General features: G+C 39.6%; 2 protein-coding genes across 2 annotated transcripts; both read left to right on the plus strand.

Moving 5' to 3' along the window:
* Nucleotides 1-1716: 1716 nt before the first annotated feature.
* On the plus strand, nucleotides 1717-11623 carry cep70 (centrosomal protein 70). Its single transcript, XM_073462463.1, has 17 exons — nucleotides 1717-1796; nucleotides 2110-2130; nucleotides 2516-2615; nucleotides 2943-3066; nucleotides 5459-5639; nucleotides 5939-6114; nucleotides 6427-6486; nucleotides 6578-6674; nucleotides 6753-6841; nucleotides 6925-7002; nucleotides 8197-8284; nucleotides 8436-8588; nucleotides 8680-8832; nucleotides 9081-9249; nucleotides 9365-9473; nucleotides 9562-9641; nucleotides 9988-11623. The coding sequence occupies exons 2-17, from the start codon at nucleotides 2122-2124 to the stop codon at nucleotides 10047-10049; spliced, it is 1728 nt and encodes a 575-aa protein (XP_073318564.1). The 5' UTR covers nucleotides 1717-1796; nucleotides 2110-2121; the 3' UTR covers nucleotides 10050-11623.
* Nucleotides 11624-12994: 1371 nt separating this feature from the next.
* Nucleotides 12995-15165, plus strand: LOC140992211 (ankyrin repeat domain-containing protein SOWAHC-like). Its single transcript, XM_073462499.1, has one exon. It carries the CDS (start codon nucleotides 13117-13119, stop codon nucleotides 14932-14934), a length of 1818 nt encoding a protein of 605 aa, XP_073318600.1. The 5' UTR covers nucleotides 12995-13116; the 3' UTR covers nucleotides 14935-15165.
* The last annotated feature ends 7462 nt before the right edge of the window (nucleotides 15166-22627 follow it).

Raw genomic sequence — 22627 nt, forward strand, 5'->3', positions numbered from 1 at the left:
TTAAAGGAGACAATGCTGCATTGTAAAGAAGTTCTGAGACATATCTGCCATCTTGTGGTTAATTATGTTCAGTACAGCAGCAGTGTTCCTGGGACCTGCTCTCTGTCTTTTTAACATTCACATGAAGGAAAATTTCATTTTTATTGAATGGATACATTATTGTATAAAGCAGAATGATAGTGCTTTTCTTTCAGTACTGCTAATTAGGCTAGTGTGGAGGACTGAAACTGCCAAACTTAACAATAACTAAACAAATAATTCAACAAATAAATTATCATGCAATTAAATGCAACAACAATTATATGAGAAATAAATGTAAGCATACATTAATGTATATAATGTGATTTATTTATTTATTTACTTTCACATTTAATTTTCTATTTTATTTATTCATTTATCTATTTTTAAGTTCATTTATTTCTATATTCTTTTCTGTTTGCATTTTGCAAGGTAATACATAAATAGATGCATAAATAAATGAATGAATTGATATGTTTTTATATTGATTGATTGACTGATAATGTATTATTTTCTTGGGGGAGTAACCCCAAACCCTCCACCAAAATCATGGACATAGGTCTTCAACAAAGCTAGGGCAAACACTGACTTAAGCTACCCCTACTTCTGCCTTAATGTGCAGAGACAGTCGTGACAGAAGAACAGATTTTGTTTGTTTTGCTCTAAACATTGAAAAATGATATTTGAAAAGTCAACAGCAATGTGTTTGAACAGAAGCAATCTCTCTCCGGAAGGAAAACAAAACGCCTAAAGGAAAGGAAAGATTTAATTTATTTTAAATCACACAGCAGCAATGCCATATGCCAACACAATTGTTTCACTTTTGGGGTATAATTTAGAGTTATACTGAAATCAAGGAGTAAACTTTTGTACAGGTAAGCTTAAGGTAAGCCAACAGGGAATGTTTGAAATGTCTGTAAATTGACAGAAGCTAGTTTATGTGTATGAATATGTGTGTATGTCCCTGCAGGACACTATCACACAGCACTGGGCAGCTCCTTCAGTGATAAACTGAAGGAGAGGTATCACAGGTCCTTCCTTCCTGCTGCTGTCAGACTCTACAACCAGCACTGCTTCCAGTAGACCTCACTGTGCACTGTGCAATAAAAACTATACATAACTCATTTCTCATTTTGGTTTGCACTAACTGGGCAATTTTCATACTCATATTTATTATTTATTAATAACAATACACTGCCCACACTGTTTATATTTGTACATATTATGTAGCCTATATACGAGTCTATTTCTATTTCTGCTCTAGCTCTTCTTCACACCTTTTTATTATATTGTTTATTTTTTACTATTATTATTGTTTAGTGTTATGTTGAACTGTCCTTTGGCTGCTGTGATGCACAAATTTCCCCGTTTGCGGGACTAACAAAGGAATTCTGAGTCTGATACTGATGATATGATACAGGTGTCTGGATGGGGAATAGAGAGAGAGAGAATCAGCTATAAAGTGAATTAGTGTCATAATGTACGATTAAAGCGGAGTGTGTGTAGTGTAATGTAGGACGGACAGAAAATGCAAAATGATTCTCTTGACTGTGATGTAAGTGGACATTTTGGGTCAGATCAGATCTGACCCATAACAGTAGTGCAAACACACCGATTGGTCAAAGAAGTCAACGAGCCTCATCCCATTGGTTTAGTACGATTACGTCACGGCGCCATTGTTTGAATTGCGGAAGAGGCTTGTCGCTCACAGTAAACACTATCTGCTGCTTTGTGTTATCGGAAAACTGGACAGCTGTCAACAGACACACAAACAATTGGTAACTTACCTAGTTATTACTGCCATGTCTGTCACTTTGTAAGTCCGCTAACAGGAACAAATACACAGCTAATACGTTGCAGCGTTACCTTGTTAGCTACAGAAGCTAACCGAGCCAAGTTGAAAATGCTAACTTGGATGCGTTAGTTTATTAATTTAGTGAAATGCAACTCTCGCTCAGTAGGTTCCTTGTATGCAGAATTAACCAGAATGATCACACATTTCCTGAAATGTATTATATCGGCGCCGAATTCAGTCATTGTCAGTCATACCATAGCTGTCTGAAGACTTACACTGTGTTTTATTTCCTGCAGTGTGGTGAAGCGATGGAACTGGTAAGTCTTCATTAACAAACTAGCATTATAATCATCTAGATGCTAGAGATGTATTAGAGGTGTGTGTGTGTGTGGAGGGGAGGTGTGTCTGACAGATCAGGGGGGAGTGGATCTCCTTTCATTCATTATTGAGGTGCTGTGGTGGCAGCTCTCAGCTGTAGGCACTGTGAAACCTGATCACTAGTGGGTTTGACAGGAGGAAGGTGATCAAGGACTTTTAAGTATGGACAGCAGGACAGCAAATTTTTTACAGTCAAGAAATAAGACATATGTGTATCTGTGGACTAATGGGCAGTTCCAGGTAGAGCTCAGATTTCTTCATCAGGTTCACATTGTTTGTGATGTTTGTTGAACTCATGTGATTTCATGTCCTTGTTTTCTGCAGCAGGAGCAGGTCGAATGGGATGATGTGAATAAACTCCTGCAACGTCATGGGTTTAAATCAGTGTATTTTGCAGATCCTGTCGAGAATAAAAACCTTTCTGGTAAGAAACAATGGTCAAATTTCTTAGCAACATAAAAGTACGTTTGAGTTAAATTAATGTGTCTGAAAAAAGTAAATCATGTTGTTTGATTGAATTGCTACATTGAGCAGAATATTAAAGTCTTTTTTTGTTTTAATACAAAATTAGTTAACTTTAGTAGCTTCTGTTGCCTCCTGCCGCCTAGTTTATTCTTGTCACGATGAAATTCCAGTTTGAAGAAACGTTAGAAAATGATTGCAGATGCTTTCTTTTTTCGGAGGGGTTTGCAGATATGTTGTTTTTGGGAATGTCCGGTATAAATACTCTCATGACTCCACGTGTTCTTAGACTTGGTTCTGCTGGACAAGAAGTCAGCTGGTGAGATCAGGACGACTCTGAGGATGATGCTGACAGACTCAGAGAGAAGACAGGCGCTCATCCAGGAGCTCATCAAGTCCAACAACCAACTCAAGTCAGTCAAACAATGATGTATTTACCACAGAAATTTAGATTTTATCCCAACAGTAAAGTATTACAGTAAGCATCAGCCTCATTGAATGACAGAAGAGTAAATGGGAGGTTTTTAGAGAGTTTGGATCTCTATGTAGATCTTGATGGATGCATGCAGAAAGCTACCTTATATTGTCTTAATTGTAGTGTAGGGCCGGGGAGATTTCCAGCAGTTGATAAACTGGGATTGAAATAGTGATAAATTAGAGTGCATGTGTTGATGTGCATGCAGCCTGCTGTGATGCGTCTGTTCTAGAAGCAGCAAGTGTAATGTAACCCAAAAATAAAGTAGTTAAAAAATGAAAGCATGACATTTTCTGGGCTTTTTTCGATATGCAAATACAAATTTCAAATCTTCCCATCCTGTGTTTTTATTTTATGGCAGAGAGGAGTGACAAAGCAAATAATGAAAATAAAAGAAAATATTGACCATTTAAGACTGAATACATTAAGGAAAACCAGATACCTTAACAAACTGGAGGGGAAACCAAACATCTTATTTCATCTGGAGGAGAGTTTTATTAAAAAAATGTAATAATTTTAAAATGCATTAGAGAGTGTGATGTGAAATACAAAAGTCCTACAATGGCAGTTAGTTTAGTTTGCTGCAGCAATATTAGGATGGCATTCAGAAACCAAATGTGGTTTCATACATGTTTATTTATTTTATCTGAATTAAGCCTAAAAATCCTAAAACAATCAAGTAACTGTACAGTTACAGTCACTGGTACTAGGACGTATTTCTTATCTGGATAAATTGTTGTATTATTTATTTATTTTTATTTTTTTAAACCTCAATTAGCTTTCCAGACTGGACGTCTCGACATAGTTTAGACATGTCACAATTAGAACAAAGTTAATCTATTAAACAACAGAAAACTGTATTGTCTCATGTCTCCATCCAACACCAAAGAAATCCACCACAAAAGAGATGATTGGAAATATAGTATATGGCAGTATGTAAGATTTATGTGTTCCTCCTACAGTGAAGACTCAGACTAAAGTAAAGCAGTGGGTGAACAGCTGAGGGTCTTGACAGCGTATAAATTCCTGCAGTGTGTATTACTGTGGGTCTGTATCTATTCAATAATGTATCTGCAGTGTGTGTCAACCACCTGTCCTCCTGTCATCTAATCTGATCAACACCACACGAGAAATGCTCCTCCTGAGTCCTACAGCTCAGTGCAGGTATGAAGTCTCAGCCTCAGGCTGGGTAGGTGCCAGCAGAGTGAGAAGTGATGACAGGGAAACCAGCTGACTGTAATACTGGTCATACATCTTAAATATTGTATTTTTATGCCTGCTGTGTTTCATCAATTGTATGAAATCAGATGTTACTAGCCTCAAATATATATCTATATTTCAGAAATGACTAAAAATGAGCATTTTCCTTATGTTTATTGTCTATTTAGTAATAACAGTTAACAATACTAAAAATAACAATTTCAATAACAAAGGTCTCAACAAAAGTAGAGTTTAAAAGGTATGGGTGTTGAGTGAAGGTGTCACAAATCTCCAAATCCATAATTCAATCAAATTTTTTTTATTTATTTTATTAGTTTAAACATTTTATTTCAACACTGACAGCTATTTTAGGGTTTGACTAGCTCAAATGATATTCACTAAAAATAAAGATTCCAGAGTTCAACCAAAATTACCAGCCTTCAGTGATTCAACAATGAACAAAAGATTCAGTTTGTTCAGTTTCTCAAATCTGTCCAGAGTGAACCCTCTTCACAAATATATTAATAAAGGATCTCTGAAAAGGAGAATAAACCAACATCTCTGATGCTGCAGGCTAAAGCTAAGCCAGATGTGTCATCTTTGAAGAGATTTCTTTTGTTCCAAAGGACTTGTCGGACACATGCAAATAGGTGGGCCGATATTGTGGAATCAGCAAGTCTGTTTTTGATTTTGATGATCAAAATTGAAATCTCGTTTTGACAGAATTTTCATTTAGAATTGAAACTGTGGCACCCTCAGTGTTGAGGCTGTGCTATTAAGCTGCATTATGGAAAACAATTTTGGAGCTTGAATCATAATAGGGACTTAAAGTCAGAATATCTCGGCCACTGCTGCTTCCATTTTGACGTCTTTTTTAATCTCTTTATATTTATGGAAGTGCATCACTAAATCTCAGGTGCATCCTTTTAGATTGCTTTATAGTGAAGGTGTGCATTAAATGCATGGTTAGTCTCTCTGACCTGTTCTTTGATCAGATATGTTCTGAAATCAGTCATCATGTTGGTCACCCCCAACCTTATCTGAGTTTTTGTAGAGCAAATGTTGTGTGTCTTACAGTGTGGTAAGCACTTTGCATTTTGAGATTGAACCTTCTCTGTGTGTGTCTCTAGAGAGGAGGCTCATGAGCACATGAGCAGAGCGGCTCAGCAGTCTCAGAGGGTCACAGAGCTGGAGGAGCTACTGGATGTGGTGAAGACCAAAGTCCAGGACCTGGAGGACCGCTACCTTGGCAAGGCTGTCCAACAGCACAGCCACACTCAACAACTGCAGCAGGAGAAACAGGAAGCGCAGGTATGTTAACAAACTACCACAACAAGCCACTTCGGGCTGAGATATGCTGCTCAGAGACCACACAGTTTTACATACATGAGTGATTATCTAATAATTTAGAAATGTGGGTAAATCACTGTTGTATTTTTACCATAGCTTTCAGAAAATCAACCCTGACAGATATTTTTCAGAAGATACAGATTTTTTAATTTTTTATAATGATGTAAAAAATAGGCTAATAGATTGTGTATATTTGTTATTAATCAGTTTCAGTCGGAAAATATTTTCTTCTGAGTGAGGAAAAAAAACCTATTTTCTAGAAAGTGTGTCAGGTTCTGGAGCAGAAGCTGTCCAAACAGAGGGAGGAAGCAGCTCAGCTTGAAAAAAAACTTTATTTCACCATCAAAGAAGAAGAGCGGCGATCGGCTCGACAGAGTCAGACGTTCCAACACATCTGCAACAAAGTGATCAAGCAGGAGTCTCCTGCAGACCAGCAGTAAGAACATGACTGACTCACAGAGGCAGCCACTGTCTTTTTATTCTTTTTATTAACTGAACGGTGTAAAACATGAGCACATTGTGATTTTCACTAAAATATTAATTAGCATATTTTGTGAGCTTCCATTAGGCTATGGCGATAGGGAATATAGAAACTTAGCAGCAGCCGTTGTGTGTTTCAATACAAAAAAAAAAAATCATATTTGAATCTAGACTTTCCACAGCTTTCCGTTGCATCTCGTGGTCTTCTTCAGACAGGAAATGATCTGTTAGTTGATGGCTCCATCTCTCCTGGTTCTTGTGTCTGCAGGGTGTTGGATGTGATCGACTTCTATGAGACTAAAATGGCTCAGCTGCTGGATGAGCTCAGGTAACACATGCCGCCCAAAAACTGTAGAGATGAAACCCCCAGATGAGCACTGTTACTTCTGTCTGCACTAAGCTGTTCATTTTCACTCCAGGTCTGTCAAAGAAGCAGAAAGATTTGAAATGGCTCATCAGACAAGACTCAAGAAGGCATCCAGCAATGTTGCTCCATCTTCTAAAACTCTTCTCAAGGTTACTGACAAACATTTAGTCATTTTCAGATTGTTCGTTCCGTAAAGCAGCAGTTGATACTCTTAAATTTCCTCCAAGGCGTACCAGGACCAGCTAAAGGGAAGCAAAAGTCAAATAGAAGAGCTAAAGAGGGAGGTGGAGTGCCTGAAGCAAGAGTTGGAGGCAAGGTTTGTGTGTGTGTTCATCCATCTTGGAACAAACACATGAGCTATCATATCAGTGTTCATGCTGACTGTGTTTCTGTGTGCAGGCCAACACTCAAAGACGTAAAGTTCTACAAACACAAACTCCGCTGTTTGGAGGGGTCGAACAAATGCAACAACACAAGGTAGGAACACTGATGATGGTCACTGTACCACAGGTGTGATGAGGACACTGACAGCAAAGTCCTCTCTGTGTATCTGATGCTTACGCTGCCTTCAGGTGTGTTAAAACCATTTAAACCGTCCACTGATGTTCTACTCATGACGTTGTGAGTGAAAATGTTCTCATAACTGGAAGTTCCCTTTTGTTTTTTTGTCCAAGATTAAAAATACAATTATCAGTTTTTAAGCAAACAAGGCTATATCTGTTTTTTTCTTTCTTTGCATGTCAAAAATAAGAACACACATATTCTTTCAAAGGCTGCCCTGTCGCATAGGACCAGGCTTCAGTAGGCAGTACAGCGAAGTACTGCAGGTAGCTAGCATAAGCATTAAAGAGTGAAGACGTACATTTTAGTTGCTGTGTTGCATTCTCCAAATTTATAATTCAATTTGACTTAAAATTTCATGGTCACAATACAATTCAATTTTTGATTTGATTTGATTTTTTTTTCAGCATTGCTGTGTCGTTGTCACAGTATCAAATCTGGATTTGTAAAGAGAAATAGATCTTTCATTCCCCTACAAATCTCACTGACATTTTCAAATTCTTCTTTAAAAACAAAGGCTATATGGTTTCAGTTGTGACAAAACCACCTCTATATTGTCAAATTTAAATAATTTATTTAAATGTCATAACAATATTTCACCGTGTGTGTACACCCACCCACACAGACACACTGCAAAGTGTTTTTTGCACGTGAATAAGTCAAGCTGTTGAAGTACCCTTCCACCATCTAGTGACTCTTTGACTGAAAAAGTGAAATTAAATGCTTATTTGGACGTTTTTTTGGAATTAGAATTGAAATTGTTACACCCTTACACTTAACTGAACCATTGCTTATTTTTCTTGTAGTCATAATTTCTGAAATGTTTTAATTAGTGTAACATTCTATTATCAGTCAGCAACATTAAAACAGTTAGAAATAAAGTGTTATTGAAGGATGGATCATCTGTCTTACAAGTGCTGATAAACTGTGGCAAGGGGGCGAAAGCCAGAAAGGTTGGGAACAACTGTCCTTAAGTCTTACTAAGCATGGTGGATAGATGTTCTGTCATCAACACTGAAGCTTGGCCCTTCAGTCACTATGTGACGGGAAGACTGCCACAGAAACCTCTGAGTTCTAATCTCCAGGTATCGATCTAACTTATCTCTGCAGATTGCCGAAAGAAGGCAAGACGACTGAGATCAGTGAGAACATCAGTGATCAAACCAGAGAAGCCAGTCTGTGTGCACACTATCATCATGTTAGTATATTGTTTGATTCCACAAGGTCTGTTAAGTTTTCTTAGCTCAGTATTTTCCATCTTCTTTCACCTGGGGTCTAGTCCTTGTTGTTTTCTCAAATCTAATTTCTTAACTAAACATTACTAACAGGATTTGTCTTCTGAATTCCAGCTGTTGAATGAGATCAGTTCTGTAGTGACCAATCCCAGAGCTCCGCTTCAACTGCACAGGCAGAAAAACTGCTCTGTTGGTTTGGAGCGGGCTGAGTTTCACACCCTGGTCCCCACACTGGAGGTGTGGGCCCAGCAGCTCCACTTAGTGAAGGTAAACACCACCTGCCTGCAGGCTTCAGTGTCCAAATCTTCTACACTTGCTCTACTTTCTCAACTAGATTTCTTGTATGGAATGTTGGCAGGCTCTGCAGCAGGGTTTAAATAAACTGACTAGCAGACTGATGCCCTGGCAGTCGATTGATAATGACCATGGTGCAGCAGAAGCAGTGAAAGTGGAAGACATGATGTTGCTGGTGGACACCATGCTGGAAAACATCTCGACTGATGATGAGAAGGTAGAACGCTGCAGTACTTTTGTACTACTTGCTTAAGGTAGTGTTTACATGATTGCATTTTTTATTTTGAATGGTGCCTTGAAGGTTGTACATGAAACCTGCCACTGTCTCATATATAAGTAATTAAAAGTCACGTCTATAATGTGTAATAGCAGTTTGATGTGGTCATGAAGCATTATGAATGCATTATAAAACACTATGAATGAATGACTATAGAAGTGTTGAAAGTGTTGCTGTGTGTGTTGCAGGTGCTCAGGAGACCAACTCGATACACTCTGGGCTCCATGGTGTCCCACTTCCAGAAGCTGTTTGACGTCACCTCCCTCAGCGGAGTGTACCCACGTATGAACGAGGTCTACACCAGGCTGGGAGAGATGACCAACACCATGAGGAACCTCCGAGACGTTCTGGAGATAGGTAACCCTCAGCTAGAAGCCAAACTTCATGTGTTCTTTATTTAAACAGCAGTCCAGCAGGAATGACAGGACACTGGACTAAAAATGTTGAGTTGGTGTTGGTGCTTTTGTGTCAGACAGCAGGGTTCCTCCTGCTGAGGTCGTGAATCAGGTGGCCAGACTGGTTTCCTCCACTGAACACACTGCTGGATTCCATCAGCTGCTAGGAGAGGCTGACATTGACAGGTACACACAAACACAACACAGATATATTGTTTGAATTATTTTAGTACAGAGATACAAAAACCCAAAAATGTCCTATCACTCTTTGCAGCATCATCGTCAAAGTGAAGCAGCATGACGAGTTCTTCCCTGCTTTCCATGCCCTCACCATGGACATTTTACAGACTCTAGGTATATGACACAATAAACACACCATGATAGCTGTGCCTTCTACTAATTTTGACTTGATTTGATCTATCAGCATTTTAGTACAAAAACAGGGCCACTTCCTGTTTTAGTCTGTCAGATTGATTGAAACACTGGTTCAGCCTGAGGGGAAGCTACGCCTTAAAACTCACCTAACAAGAATGGGTTTATTTTGGAGGGATCAGTTTCCATTGTAACTAAGGTCAGACTTATTTAAACCTCCTCTCTGAAAAAGAGTTACTGAAAGTGTGTGTGTGTGTGTGTGTGTGTGTGTGTGTGTGTGTGTGTGTGTGTGTGTGTGTGTGTGTGTGTGTGTGTGTGTGTTTTTCAGGAGTGAGTCACCTGGACGACATCCTTCCAGCTCTGAAGTCGTTGAAACAAACAGCACAGTGACACGTTGCTCTGACTGAACTGACTGCTGTGGGGTTTTTTTTATGTGATGATTGTGGAGTGATTTTGTTTCTGATTCAAACCGAATATTTGGTCAAAGCTTCACAATGAAGAGACCTTAACCTACCAGTGTACTTTGTCATGCTACTGTCCATGAATGAATATTTTACTTTACATTCATTGGCACAGACACATTCACCTGTCAACCAATCACTGCAGACAGTTAGTTCATTCATGACTTCTGATGTCATCCGTCGCAGTTTCTCAGCAGCTTTGTGAACAGATTTGAACATCTACCTGCCTTTTATAAATGCAGACTATCTGTATGGAGAATATGTTTTGTAATTTGGGTGAACTGACCCTTTAAACCGCCTACTTCAGTAGATTTAATAACCCTGTTTAATAAATCGTGCCTGCAGTGTGCTACTCTCTGAAATGATGAGGTGCTAACAGACCACCACCTGCATTCATCTGTACATGACAGCATTAGACCAGCTCACATTAAAAACATCATTTACTGAAGCCGGCTTTGTTTATTAAGACTTTCCTAACAGTACTGGTTCTCATTCATCTTAATACAGGATGAGGAAACATGCAGGGACTTACTTGCCTGTGTTATGTAATCCAACACAGTTAGCAACATGTCTACTGAGTTACTTAGTTTTTATTCCTCTTTAATCCCAGGCTGAGACAAGGCTGGTCTCCATGCTGAATTTAATAGGCCTTTATAATCACTGTTGTTGTGACTGTTTCATTTAAAGAACCAAATATGAAGAAACATATCACTGTCCTAATACAGACTGTCTGCACTGTGTATGCAGTCTTTATATTGGCCCCTCTCAACAAATTACAGCCTTTGAAGAGCAGAAGCATCCTCACCTCCTGCACCACCTGTTGACTTTGTCTCCTTTATTTGTCCAGAAATGTGTTTTAATTTGTTAATGTATCAGAGTCTGCTGACAAAGACTTCCTATCAAGAACTGGACTTGTTGTTCTGTGAAACAGTCAAGTGTTTCTTTACTGAGCCATGGAACCACACTGTGGTTTGAGGTTTGTCATGTTTATAGTGAAAAAATGTTTTGCTATGTTATAGTAAATTGTTTCAGTATGTGCAATAACTAATAATTGAATGAGGTCATGATGCTGGAAACACCTCCACTGATTTGTGTTTTGTTTGCCTTTCTGACATACATTATGGACAGTTTAGTCACTTATAAAATACTTATCAAGGTTAAAATATTCATTTAACTGTCATTCTACAACACAGTCTTGTGTAAGGAATTGTAAGGTGTAGTCCATTTAGCCTACACAAGAAATAAACCTGTTTTTTATTGAGTGTTAAGGATGAGCTGAGGAATGAAGCTGCTCTGTAGTCTGGTGGTAGACTGAGCTAGAAGTCTTGTCTTTTACAAAACTCAAGCTGGCTCACTATCTAAGCTAGCTACCTCTGATAGTTTGGAGTTTATGAAAATCATAAGATAAGTTTTTATAACAGTGAAAATTAAATAATTATCAATATATAAAATTAAGAAGAAGAGAAATGAAATGTAAAAAATAATTGAAGTAAAAAAAATTACAAAGCAATAGTGACTGATGTGATTAGTAGCAGCAATATACATAGATATGTATGTATATGTAAACAGTGTACACCAGAATCCTATATAATATGATTAAGTAATGATACTGTAGTAATGTATAAATATAATATAGTATATAATGTAATAAAACATTCCAGTGCAACATTTTGACTGTTCAATTACAGTTAACATTCAAAATATATTTTTACTATGAAATTATTAATCATATCAATAAAAACAGACACAATAAATTGGCTAATATAACTATGAATCCTGATTGTGACATAATTAGTATTTTTTATGAAATATTTTTTCATCCTGTTTTTTTGAAACCCTTCTTTTTTTGCAATGTTCATTTTTCCCCCAAATAATTGATTTATTTAGGGACACATTGGCATCAGTTCATTCATATCATAGCCATCACAGAAGTGGATCGTGCCTGCTGTTTGTCTTGACTTGCAGATAAAGATGAAAAGTGGCATTTTGAAATAAAACTTAAATAATTAATCATAAATTAAACTTAGAGCCAAATGAAACTGAACTGTGATTAACCGAGTTATATAAATGAGTTGAGCAAACATGTATATATATATATATATATATATATATATATATATATATATATATATATATATACATAGATATTCTGGTTTTCTCAGGCTATAGTTATTTTATACGATTCGTAAAATGTCTCATCTATTTACATTGGTATGTTACTTTGGTAAGTAAATAGATGAGGCCCCAGAAGACTGTTGACCATCAACCTCAGAACTCCTTGATAAATGTGTATTACTGAATACTTCACATGATCTGACACATCATGTCTTTCTCTTGAAATGACAGTGAAATATTAATCTACCTGTGCAGTTTTGGCTGACTCAGAGCGTTAATATTCCAGACACGTTCAGTCATGTTGTGCAACACAGCAACCAGTCCACATTCCCCATAACAAGCTGTACAGACATGGATCAGTAAAAATAACTCAGTGACCCAAAACAATCTTTTTTCTTACTTCTTAGTAACATCTTCACGTCCATTCTTAATTGATTTGTTCAAGTAGCAGCGTGCACTCTTCACAAACAGGTGGCGTGATGCTAAGCTAGTGAGGACCACTTTAAAAGCGACAAAAAATCAGAATGTGAATGTTTAAAAATGTATATTATAAAACTTTCTTCTTTTTTTCATTTTAGAAATGTATAGCGACAAGAATTTGAATCATTCAACCCCCCCACAGACTAAATGGTACGGTCCTGCCCGCGGTTGCTAGGAGGCAGTGAACGCCTGGACGCTAGAAATACAGCGCACAGAACAGCTCTGCCTCACACACCCGTCCTCACTCAGCAGTGATAACGGTTCTACCCGGCTCTCTCTGTACCAGAGGACCCGTCGGTGGATTATCGGTACGGGATCACACAGCTTTAGAGCCATTTACATGTTGTGTCATTCCTGTCATCTCACCGTCAGACTGAGCTGTCGGAGTTAAACTGTTGACAATGGCCGCCGACTTTACTCAAGAGGCGATTCTGGACTTCCTGAAGGAGAAAGGAGGCAGAGTGAAAAACACGGATTTAATTGAGCACTTTAAGGCCGTATTCCCGGAGGAGCGCGAGAAGAAGGCGGCTGTCCGGAACAGATTTAAAAACTACGTGGACAATGTTGCTTTTGTAAAAACTGAGAGTAGAGATAAATACGTCTGCCTGAAGAAAAAGTTTCTCGGTTCAGAAAAGGATCAACAGAACTCTAGTGTGAACAGTGACACTAATGGGACAGAAACGGAACCAGAACAAGTTTCAAATGAAGAAAAAGTGTTGTGCCGTTATCCGTCAGGAGCGCCCCGAGCAGACTGCAGGCAGGTCCGCGGTGATGACGCAGTGGAGGATCCAGCCCTGCCTCGCTCAGCAGGCGGTGTGCTGCAACAACCAACACCTGGCTCAGGTTACGGAAATGACAGCAAGGAGAGCGAAGTTCCGCCTGAATCCTCTCCCGCAACGAAGAAAACAGGCGACAAAAGGGAGAGTCACGAGTTTGTTTGTCTAGTTGAGGAGGTGGACAGCAACTCAGGTGAGATGGGAAACAGAGAAAGCTTTCGAAGAGAGAGTAGGGAGTCCAAGAAGGAGCAGGGTGGAAGAGCGCCTGACATACCAGATATTGCTGTGATTGAAGCCTCACCTCTCCCTGCAGAGGGATCTATGTTCACCCTGCCTGGGCCTGTACAAACTGGTACTACAGGACAGGTAGACACATCTGCGGCTGGACTGAATCCCAGAGACAGACAGGCTTTTTTGCTTGAAGGCCTTCAGGAAATGGAACAGAATAATGTGATCAGGCACCAGTCGAAAGGATCCCAGCACAGAACCAGACCGCTGCAGTCAGACAAAGGGGAGGACGAACACCTGTTGGATACACAGAGTTTGTCTGGGAGTGAAGGCTCCCCCAAAGGCAGCCGTAGACACTTCATCGAGGTCATGATGAACAGCTCCCCCCAGGTGAGGCGTAGCATGGTGTTATGCAGCTCAGTCAGCCTGTCCAACAGAAGTGACAGTGACTCACTGTCCTTGGTCTCCACCCTGGATGACGACAGGGCCTCTGTCACGCTGGACCCACTGGAACATGAGTGGATGATGTGTGCCTCGGATGGCGAGTGGGCAAGCTTGAGCCACCTCCTTACCACTGAGCCCAGCCTCGTCCTGAGGAAGGATTTTGTCACTGGTTTCACCTGCCTGCACTGGGCAGCCAAGCATGGCAAGCCTGAGCTGATAGCACTGATTATCAATTTTGCCAAACAGCACAACGTTCCCATCAGTGTTGATGTTCGATCCAACACCGGCTACACACCGCTGCACATAGCTGCCATGCACAACCACATGGAGGTGGTGAAGCTCCTCGTGGGGGCCTACAATGCAGATGTGGAACTCAGAGACTACAGTGGGAGGAAGGCCTGCCAGTACCTCACTGACAATGTGAGTGTGGACATACGGGACATCATAGGAGCGTACGAGCGTTCTGACTCAGAGAATGCAGACCGTAGAAAGGGTGGTCGCTGGAGGTTCTCTAAGGTTCTACAGTCTAACCTGAGGCCCAGCAGGCTCCTCAGCACCAGTGACAGTGACTCTATGGATGGGGAGGTTCGATACAGAGAGAAACCCGTCAGGAGGAAGTCATCATTCAGAGGGATGAAGCCCAAACTGGACAGGCTCCGCATGAGGACATCACAAATTGTCCACAGCGTGTCGTTCCGTGAAACAGAGGAGCTGCAGGGGTCACTGCGAGATTCCTTTAGGTCCAGACCCAAGACACATTTCTTTGGGTGAGATCAGTTCTCCCACAGGACAGGAAATGGTGTATGGGACATTTAAAACAGAAATGTGTCACAAGGATTGTAAAATTGTTCAGTTGGACTCAGTTTTGATTACAGTCTTCTGGGGGAAATGCTGGGTCCCTGTAAACAAATTAATCATATGGTTTAGACCTGCTCAATTTGGAAAGTGTCATGATGACTTGTTGTGAATCAGCGCTGTACAAATAAAGATTGACTGATTGACTTTGAGTCTCCACACCAACAATCTAATACGTTTCTGATTCTTATTTATGTGTTTCATGTATAATTGATGAATTTTCATATCATAGGGCTGTAGTTATTTTCATTATTTATCAATTTAGTTGTTTAGTCTAAAAAGTCAAACAATTGTGAAAACTCTTTCCCAGAGCCCAAAGTGAGGTCATCAAAATGCGTCTTTTGTCCAGCCAACAGTCCAACACCCAAAGACTCAAGCAGTAAATCGTCACATTTAAGAAGCCGGAACCAGCAGATCTTTGACAGTTTTGTTTGAAAAATGATTGAAACGATTAATCGATTATCAAATTAGTAGGCAACTAATTGTCTTTCTATCCAAATTGATTAATTGACTTATGGTTGCAGCAATGATCAGATGTGACTGTAGTACCTGTTTGTGGAGTTGTATTAGGCACTTTTCCTGTACTGTATACTTGGATCAGAGGATAAATATTTGTCCTGTACTGTCCTATTTGTACTGCAGAATGGTAGAGAGGCCCCGGCAGCTTGAGCCTCAGGAACATCAGTGATCATATGTAGATTTCTACAGGGTCCTTTAATGTTTACTACATTGGGTGAGTCACAATTTCAAACTGACTATGATAAAATAATGACTGCAATATGAACTTGATTATGTTGAAGCTGTTAAAAAAAAACAAAAAAACATTTGCATTTGCGATGTATAATGATGAACATGGAGGATTTAGAAAACTGCCAGAGTTAACTTAAAATATAGCAGGAAATGATTTTTAGCTGATTCAGAAGCTACATTATCTGTCTTAAAAGCATCACAACCACCCTCATTTGTATAGACACACAGCACACAAGCATCCTGTTCCATGCACACAGACTCACAAACCTACATGCACAGTCATTACATTGCACAGCACATGTATCAGAAGGGCCAGATAACAGGTTTGAGGAAGTATGGTGCGGTGAAAGTGATGAGGTAGAACAGTTGAGGTTTGAACATGTTTTCTGGACAAAGGAAGCCGCTGCTGTTTCTGTATCTCTTGTCTCATGCACGGAATGAGCTGTATGATGGACCGTGTCCACACGTGTCACTGGGTGGCATGGACGGATTTGGGCCCTGGGTTTGCTGGCACATGCAACTGACTGATTTCTGTCCTGTAAAACGGGACGCTGAACAGCAAAGAGGGTGATTATATAAGACAATATGTGATGTATATAAGACAATATTTGCAGGCTCTAGTTGAGTTTATTCCTATGTTGGAAGTTTCAGACACCTTGGTGAGTCAACAAGTGACAGCTGGACTCTCTGGCCACAAGGCTATTGTGAGTCTCCAGGTGTATTCCACGTTGCGTTGCAAGACAATTTGCAAAATTTACATCTCCCAAGTGGCTCAGTGTTGTTACAGTACGTGGATGGATCTACGGCCAGTCACGAGAAGCATGCAAAACCAACACCATCATGTTGCTAAAACATTTAGCTCACAATGAACACAAAGCTAGCTTATCTAAACTGCAGTTTGCTCAAACATGTATAACATATCTGGGACGTGATCACAGCAGAGGGCAAATCCCTCTTTCCCAAACGTATACAAAAGCTATACAATCTGTTCCATAACCAAAACCCAAAAAAACAAATGATGAGTTTTTTAGGAATGATGTCATATTGTAGACAATGGATTCCAAATTATTCCGAAAGAGAGGCACCCCTCTCTTCCATGATTCATGGTAAAAATCTCAGCGTGCATGACAAACTGACCAGGACTGACAAAGCAAGAAAAGCCTTCACTGACTTAAAAAGGCTCTTTACAGGCTGCTCTCAAGCTGTGACTGCCAAAACCTGACCTACTTTTCAATCAGTGTGTTGACCAAAAGACGGGTTTATGACATCTGTTTTTGACACAATCACATGGTGATAAACAAAGACCTGTTGCTTATTTTTTCAGCTAAACTTGATCCTGTTGCAGCTGGTCTCCTTTGTGCTGTTGCTGCAGCAGAAAAAGCTGTGGTTGCATCACATGACATCATCATCACAGTGTAAAGGTGTACCGTTCTAACTCTGCTACTTTGTTTCCTACACCTGCAGATGGTGAACCTTTTGACTGTATTGCTTCCATTAACCAAGTTTGCACACCCACACCTGATCTCACTGATTCTCCTCTTCTGAATGCAGAGATGGAACTTGTGGATGCTTCGGCGTCTTGCTGACCCTACACTTGTATGAGTATGGTGGGCTTTGCGGTGGTCACTCAACATGAGACCCTGCTCAGTGGCAAATTGCCTTCTCATTACTCTGCTTCAGCAGCTGAACTGGGTGCCATTACAAAAGCCTGTAAACTGGGTAAAGGGTAAAACTGTGAACATGTACACTGACCTATAGCCTACCATAAACTTGTGTCTGACCAGCTGGATGCCACTCTGCTACCAGCCTGAATCTCTGTCATGAAATATGATGCTTACACTAACAACCTTGAACACATTTCTACAGGCAGGTGCTGTAGTACACGAGAATGTCACCATTAGTGTAAAACTTGCTAAATGTTGTGATGAATCTGGTCTCTCCTGGGTTAAAGCACTTCCATTAGTGCTTTACCACAAGCGCATGCAAATCAGAAACGAACATGGTCTCAATCTCTTTAAAATCTTCTTCGGTAGATGCCCTCAGACAGGTGTAGGTTCAGGTAGACACCCTCCCCTTACCACAGGCATGTGAAGATGCTATATTGAGATATTGTGCCAACTTGTCTGTTACTCTGTCAACATTGCATTCACAGGTGAAAAGCTAAAGTTAAGGTGGCTTGGAAAGGCCACTTGGCTCCACGTCAGCCACTGCAAACGCATTCTGGAGTTGTATGACGACGAGGGGCCCTCCGCCTATCTCCGACCAAACCTGACGAGTGAGGGGCAACCAGGTGCCCTCCTCCAACAGTAGCAAACCAAGCTCCAACACAATGACGTGCAGAGTGAATCTCTGTGTCACCATCATGAGATCAGCGATGGACCCCAGAGCGAAACCATTGCATTCTGTATGCCAGAATGGTGTTTTTCAAATATACATAGGACAGAAGAAAATAAAAACAGAAATAACAAATAATCTTACAGTTACAAAATAAAGTAGATTGCATCTTCCAAGTCAAAGTAGGAGCTTTTATCAGATCCAAAGCCAGATGGATAGAAAGAAGAGAGAGAGGGGGAAAAGTCCAGAGAAAAAGTGTATTACAACATTACTTATAAGCAAAAAAGATTGCTTTGAACCCAATACAATAATTGAAGAAATGTCATCCTTTTACAAAGTATTATATACATTCTGTTTTTTCACCAATTGAATGTTCAAATTTCTTTAATATAGTCTGATATATATTGAAGCATTTCTAACCCTAGACTTTCAGAAAGCATTTGACATGATAGAACATCCATTCATAACCCAGGCGACACAACATTATTAATGGACCAAAATTATTCACAATTCACAGTGTAAATGAAGGTAAAATACTTGGAAATATGTAACCAAGAATCTATAAGGAAGAAATGTCTAGACTATAAAATATCAAATATTTAAAACTTTTATAAAATCTGTAAATCAACTAAACTTGAACTTATTTGGAATAATAAAACACATTATTGAAAGAAAAAAGGGGGGGGGGGATCTGTCTTGGTTAAAAACTATGAAGAAGGGCTATTGATTGTGAATATATGAATGTAAGAATAAAAAATAATCCTATTTAAAAATCCAAAGATAGTTTATGGCACATTTTTCCAGATGATTATTCCAGATGATTATTCAGTTCTATTGGAGGCTACATTTTCCTTCCTAATAACAGATTTTCCCATCATTTTCCTCCACTCAAAAGGACTCCACCTTATCATGAATATGACAACACTGAAGAGGGTTTTGACTCTTGTGTTTAAAGTGTTACTTTCCCCATGCTTGCTCATCCACACTAGAATGTCTGTGTTCTACAAAAACAGCTAACGCTAATTTTTGATTGGTCAGTTTATTATGTGTTTGCTTAAACATGTATATGTGCGCTCTCACTGATATTATGCAACACATTTTGTAAATACTAAATGACCATAGAATGGTCAAAGGGGAAGACGTAGTAGCAGAATTTATCATTTGCATTTAACCACACATATTGTTGTTACCTTGCATTACCTTGTGCTGTTTTATTTCACGTATTGACCTATAACCTCACGGTTTATTACACCTTTTAGCACTGTGAATTATGACCTAGCCTAAGTGTGAACTGTTTGACTTTCTTTTGAACAGTGACCTCGCTGAAAGTGTTTGTGCACAATAGCACTTTATGCTTGTCAGGTGTTGTGAGCACATCCAAGGCCGTCTGGCCAGCTGGATATTGTTTTGTGAAATCTCCCTTTATCAAAGTATCTCTGAGTGTGCTATAAACTGACTCTTTGTCAGTCTCTGCCAGGGTTTGCTTGGTGGATGAGGCTGGCATTTCAACTGAAATTGGTTAACTCTGTTTACTCTTTGCTTTAACCACTTTATTAAATTACACAAAGACAACCTTGTGTGAATCATCTATTATTTGTTCACTTCTAAATAAGAATTTCCACCACAGACACAAAGCAGCTAATCACTGTAGTTTTTAACACAATAAGTCTCCTCAGCACCACACTTATTAGGTGTTTAGTAGAGTGTTTCCCCTTTTAATGAGTTGTGTTTATCATACTAATGCTTCTTCACTACAGAAATGGCGCAGCTAGAACTTTCCAGTCATGTTCTGTATATATTGCTTATCTTTGGTCTATGTTCTACCACAAATGCACGAGATGTGAAAACATAGTGCAGATGGTGACCTCTGTGATGTGCCTCCCTTTATCCACACAAAGCTGACACTAAAGCCTCTTGACCTTGAGTTTCTAATCTGAGCCACTGCAGGCAGATTTCTGTGTCACGAGGTTGTGTTATGAGGCCAGGCCAGAAGCTTTAAGAGAGCTGTTCTGCTCTTGGGTAATTTTACTTTTCATATTTTCCACAACCAGAAATGTAATCTAGTGAATCATGTCACCAACATTAGAGGGTAAAATAGAGTTACAGCCATCTGGAGAGGGTTAAATCCAAGAAACTGGATCCTTTGGTTAAGTCCCTGCACGGCACTGAAGTGTATAAATTGTTTATTGAACAAGAATGTAACAGAATATACAATATTTTACAAGCTGTTTAATAAATGAGATCCATCCATGAGATGGTGGATGGGAACTAGACTGGAGAATAACATTATCAAAGCATCATAAAAGGACAATTTTAAAGCTAATATCACAAAATTTGACATCTGAATCTCATGATGCATGAACACATTCATTTAATCCACAACATGCTGCTTCATTTTAGAACTTGCTGTATAAGCTTTGCATGTCAAGCTGCATTAAGTTCTTAGCCAGAGGCCTGTGGAGACGAAGGCTGATTGTGTACATGTCAGGGAACACTTTATCAATGGTACATTTCCATGATGTCATGTATTCTGTGATGGTTAGTGGAGACCTCGGTATGTGTCTTGGTCACAGTTCTTTAAAAAACAGATTTATGGGATGGATGCTTATCAAAAATGTTGACATGAATATTGGCTGATGTTGTGCTCACTTCACACGAGGTACCATCATGTAGTGCTTCATGCAACATTAATAGGGAGTTTTGTGGTAAAATGTGGCTATCAATAATAATTAATGATTATTAGGGATAATTATTAATTATGATTAATAATAAGATCCAATTTACATTAGATCACCTCGGGGCACCACCCTTGAAGAAGGGAAAAGATAGCCAATTCACCAAAACAGTCTCAGAAAAGGTACTAAACTGTTTGTAACTCTGATCAGTAATTAATTTAATAACCACAACCAATATTACCACAACAGCTGTAATGGTCGATGGATTTTGGAGTTCTTGACAGAGTAGAGGTTGGCAACATTCACTCTTGTACAATATTAAATGGACAGCATGAAGGTTCAAAAGTCTTTTATTTAACACAAAGATGAAAACACACTAACATGTACTATATACAGGTGTGTGTGTGTGTGTGTGTGTGATGCCAGGTTAGAGAAGATGGTTAGTTGCATGCAAAGACCCTGAGTCTGTGTGAAGCATAATTCAACTAACGTCAAATATGCCGTGTAGCAAAGCAAACTATCAATAACCTGACCTGAGATCACAATAACACCAAAACAGTGAACTAACACATAGATTGAACACATGTACATTACATCAACCAGGGTTAAACAGTTCTGTGTTTAGCCGTGCTATGCTATGCTATCTAGGCCCAGTTCAACGTTACCAGTCTTTGAAGAAAAGGTGCTGGTGGTTGTAGGAGGAGGTTGGGATTCCAATATTGAACAATGCTGTTCTTGCTGTGCAACATCTGATGAAAGACAGCAGATGGAGGAAACTGTTCGCTCCTTTCCTTTGCAGGGATAGCAGCTCGGTGCTAACTTGCTTGGTGTTCCTCAGATTGTGGAGTTAGCTGGCAAGCTTTGCGTCGCAGCTGCTGGTGCTAACTGATCTGGAATACTAGCAGGATCTTGTGTCGCTGCAGTGAGGAGATGTTCTTTGGGCCTGCTGGAAATGTAGCTTGCAGCTCTCAACAGCTGTTAGGCCCAGAAGAATCCAGGAGAAGAGAACTTGAGGTCAGGCAGCCCCGTGGGGAGAGAGGTGGAGAAGAGAGGTAATAAAGGAAGGAGCTGGAGTTTTGACTATCTGGTCATAGGGGGGTCTGTCACCCTGACCAATAGTAGCTCTAAGCTGAATTTGCACCTAGGTGTGAAGACATTTTGAAATCCACAGTGAACGACTTCATCTGTGGGTCCCAACACTGATATACCAGTATCACATTCTTTAAAACTCAAACATCTGTATCGGTTTTATGACAGGCTATAATTAGGGTTCAGAACCCTATTGAAATTGTGCCGGTTTATTATTATTATTATTAGGGTTCAAGCCAGAAGGGCTTTCATCTTGAAATTGTGCCAGGTAAAAGCCCAGAGGGCAAAAAGCGTGGCTTAAAATAAATTGGCCATAGCTCATGACCCATTAATCCAATCATGATGAAACTTGGTAGATATCTTCAAGCCAAGGTCTACAAAAGCAAGTCTAGCAGAACACATAGGGGGCACTAAAAATACTAAAATCATGTTTCTTCAAATATGCTCGACATGATTTCACCATTTTCAGTATACATACTCTGGGGTTGAGTATTAACCAAAATCTGAAGTGCCTTTTGGATTGGTGTGAGTGGGAGTGGTTTTTCACTTAAAATTTAAAAAGTGGTTTCACCAACATAAAAACTAAAACATAAATGTGATTTCACCAACACAAACATCGAAACATCTTCAGGCTGACTTGGTTACACCATCATAACAATTGAAACATACCTTCAGGCTGAGGTTGGGAATAGGTCTACCAAGGCCCCACAAATACCACATTTTTCCACCTCAGAACCTGGTGAACAGAATTTTACAAATTT

The sequence above is a fragment of the Pagrus major genome, chromosome 24 (assembly GCF_040436345.1).
Source record: "Pagrus major chromosome 24, Pma_NU_1.0".
NCBI lineage: Eukaryota > Metazoa > Chordata > Actinopteri > Spariformes > Sparidae > Pagrus > Pagrus major.